General features: G+C 61.8%; 1 protein-coding gene across 1 annotated transcript in view; it reads right to left on the bottom strand.

Annotated features, from left to right (window-relative positions):
• Positions 1 to 3,229, bottom strand: part of LOC104516316 (methylcytosine dioxygenase TET2-like) — a gene marked incomplete at its 5' end in the record, with an annotated part of 5,384 nt that extends 2,155 nt beyond the window's left edge. The window contains 4 exons of the mRNA XM_010160612.1: positions 51 to 140; positions 1,910 to 2,137; positions 2,199 to 2,349; positions 2,978 to 3,229. Of these exons, the coding sequence (XP_010158914.1) occupies positions 51 to 140; positions 1,910 to 2,137; positions 2,199 to 2,349; positions 2,978 to 3,229 (721 nt within the window). The remainder of the gene's footprint in view (positions 1 to 50; positions 141 to 1,909; positions 2,138 to 2,198; positions 2,350 to 2,977) is intronic.
• Positions 3,230 to 3,520: the final 291 nt, after the last annotated feature.

The following is a 3,520-nucleotide window of genomic DNA, read 5'->3' as shown; positions in this document are numbered from 1 at the left end:
GAAAGGGGTCGGAGCCGGGGGTGTGCGCCTGCCCCGACCGCCCCGCGTACCTGGTTGTTATACGCGTCAGGAGCGAGCTTCTTGTAGGTGGGGGCCATGAGGGTCGACAGATTCTGCAAATTGGACTCCAGTTTCTCCTCCTGTTGGGAGACGAAACGGAGGTCAGCGACATTCCCGTGCCGGGCGTCTGGGGTCTGTTCCGCGTGCACCGGTAGCTGGGCGAAGGCCCAGAATGCCGCCACTCCTCGGAGAGTCACGGTTGGGAATCGCCTCCGAGCTGTGCTGTCCCACAGCCCGGGAAGCCACCCAGCAGTGACGCCATGCAGTCACCCCTGCCAGAGGACACCACGCGCTGTAACCTTCGTTCGGTTCAGATTAAGTACCTTCTTCAACACGGCGGTGGTTTAGATCCAAGCGTGATGATCCTCAGTATTTCCCCTGCTGGAGTTTTGGGAAAATAATGCTCTACGGGGGCCTGAGGGAATGGCATGCCCCGGGGAGTAAACGTGACTGAGGGGGTGCCCGCTGCAGGGACAGCGGCTCAACAGGCCGAACGCCGTGTCCTGCAGCTGTGTAAAACCGTCTCCTGGGGCCTCAGCAGTGCCCAGTGCTACGGGACGGGGAGCTGCGGACCTGTCTGGTGCCTGGGGGTACGGGGTTAGGAGTGGCCATGCATCTCCCTGCAGGGAGAGGAAGGTGCTCCCAACCTGAGGGGCTCCTGGAAAATGAAGGACTCTGATAACCGGCTCTGAAGCCAGAGAACGAGAACCTGGAAGTGTCACTTGTAGTTCTTCCTGGTGAGGATCTGCGCTGTGTATATAGAATCATGGAATGGTTTGGGTTGGAAGGGACCTCAAAGCCCCCCAGTCCCGCCCCCTGCCATGGGCAGGGACACCTTCCATAGCCCAGGTTGCTCCCAGCCTCATCCAGCCTGGCCTTGGACACTCCCAGGGATGGGGCATCCACAGCTTCTCTGGACAACCTGTCCCAGTGCTCCCACCCTCTGCGGGAAAAATTCCTTCCTGATATCTAATCTCAACCTCCCCACTTTCCATTTAAACCCGTCACCCCTTGTCCTGTCACTCCCTGCCCTTGGAAAAAGTCCCCCCCAGCTTTCTTGTAGCCCCCCAGGCACTGGAAGGGGCTCTGAGGTCTCCCCGGAGCCTTCCCTTCTCCAGGCTGTGCCTGTGCCGTGGGACACAGCCCAGGCGGGATGCACGCTCCGGCTGCCCCCGGCTTTGGGTTGGAACAAGGCTGGAGGGTAAAGCCACCTTCCCGGCCCATCTCTGGCTTCTGTGGGAAGTAGATCTGGGAATGCGAGGGAGAGGCGTGCACCCAGCTTAGGAAGTTCAGGGGTTTAGGGCTGCAGGCTGCGTAAGACAGGCGGCTTTGTGCCACAGCGTGACACGGGAGAGCTGTTCTGCAACCCCTGGGGCCGCAGAAGAGCAGCGGGGAGGACAAACTGTACGTCGACTGGGATGCCAGTCTAGACAGCGCTGTTCTCCGCACGGCCGGAAGCGCCTGGCTCCGAGCGTGTGAAACGCCTGCTCGGCTCTGCCAGGACACCCGACGCAGGAAAGCTGCGGGCCTATGCGCAAGCAAGGGGCTAAATTTGGCCGGGCTTGCCAAGGCCCAGCCCGGGCCCCTGGAGTCTCCCAGGCTGGGGAGAGCTGGGGGAGTCGCTGCAGGCGCCACCTGGGAGGTGCCTTGTGCCCCGGCCAAGGACGGCCGGTTCCCGTCACTGTGACACGTGTCCCCATTGCCCGTCTGCTGTAAGAGCCCAGCCTGGGGACACTCAGTGGGGTGGGACTGCAGGTGGAGCGGGTCTCCCATCCTGTCCCTGCTGTCACCTCAGGGGTTCCTCGTGATGGTCTCCGTGCAGCCTGCTCGGGTTCCCAGCGGCAGTTACGTGCCTCCGGCTGGTGAACCTTCGGCTCTGCCGCTGCGGGATGCCGACCCGGCCGGCCGTGCCCCTCCTCTCACCGGGAGAGCCTGCAGACGTGGCTTCAAGTCTCAGCCTTCTCCCGGCTGTCAGAATTCGGGCAGCCAGCTCGCTGGCTCCGTGCCCGAGATCGATCCCGACCCCACGCCGCTCATGCAGGGCTCCGGGCCCTGGTCTCTCGCGCGGTACCGCTGTCTGCAGAGCGGCACAACATGTTTCCGTGCAAACGAGGCTCATTTTAGAAATGGACACCAACCTCTTTTGGGTCATCCCCCATCAGCTTAAACTTTCTTGGAATCTTGCTTCGGGCAAACTTACAACCGTTGTAGTACATGCTCCAGGAGCAACCAAAGGAAAATGAAGCACCACAGGTTTCAGGGTCCAGCCCTTGACAAGTGCAGGTTCGCCTGGGAAACCGAGAACATGCTGTTAGCAGCAGGCGAGTCGCCCCGGGGCGCTCCCGCAGCGGACACGGATAGTTCCACGGGGGCAAAGCAAGGACCTGGGGTTCCCGCGAGTCTGAGAGAAGCGTAGCTTTGCTCACAGCACCCTGCCAGGCAGTGGCACTCCCCGTCCCCCAAAGGGGCTGTGCTGACGGCGCAGCGAGAAGGCAGGAGCCCTCTGCCAGGGGCTCAGCACCAACCCCTGAAACCCCTCTAGCCGTGCGGCCAGAGTTGCACCGAGCGACAGCCCCGTTCATTCCGGTGCGCGGTTTCCTTGGATCCGGACTGGTTCTGCAGGTTTAGTCTGATTTAGTGCCCCTGGCCTCTGTTTCAAGGGCACCTGCTGTCCTGGGCCCTGCCCAGTGTCCTCCCTTAAATACACTGAGATGCTTCACGACCCTGGGAAGGCATTTTTCCCCGATTTATAAGCACATTTACTTTGCTTTTCTCGCGAGGTCTGTGGGTTTCCAAACTGCCTGGAACAGCTGGAAAGGTTGCGCGTATTCCAGGGGAACAGCACGAGCGGAGGTGCCGGGCCCGAGGCGGAAGGCGGCGTTGCCAATTTGGTGAGGGTACCCCCCGTGCCACTTACTCTTCGTTGAGCGCGCACCGCCGGTTCGTGAGCGTGCCGTACTTCCTCAGGGTGTCGGTGAGCTCGGAGTAGAGCTTGTCAGCCAGGCTCGTTGGGATTCCCTCCCAGACCAGGATGAGGATCACGATCACGGCTGTCTCACACGTGTGGCCCGCTCGCTCGCGCACCAGGCACAGTAGCTTTTCCTCCTGACTGCTTCTGCGGACTACCTGCAGGCAGAGCACCCCCCGAGCCCCGACAGACCACGCGCTGCTTAGCGAGGGGAGAGACAACAGGGCACCTCGGCACCGGTGCAGGGGGAGGTGACTTCTGCCTTCCCCTCCCTGGCAACTGCCCGGATCGTGCATTTAGTGACACGGGCCAGGGCTGCCCTGTCACAGAATCACGGAACAGTCTGGGTGGGAAGGGACCTCAAAGCCCCCAGTGCCACCCCCTGCCATGGGCAGGGACACCTTCCACTAGACCAGGTTGCTCCAAGCCTCATCCAGCCTGGCCTTGTTTTCCCAGGGATGGTGCACCCACAGCTTCTCTGGGAACCTGTCC

The sequence above is a fragment of the Eurypyga helias genome, unplaced genomic scaffold, assembly GCF_000690775.1.
Source record: "Eurypyga helias isolate BGI_N326 unplaced genomic scaffold, ASM69077v1 scaffold24670, whole genome shotgun sequence".
Taxonomy (NCBI): Eukaryota; Metazoa; Chordata; class Aves; order Eurypygiformes; family Eurypygidae; genus Eurypyga; species Eurypyga helias.
This window is presented reverse-complemented; position numbering and strand designations above follow the sequence as displayed.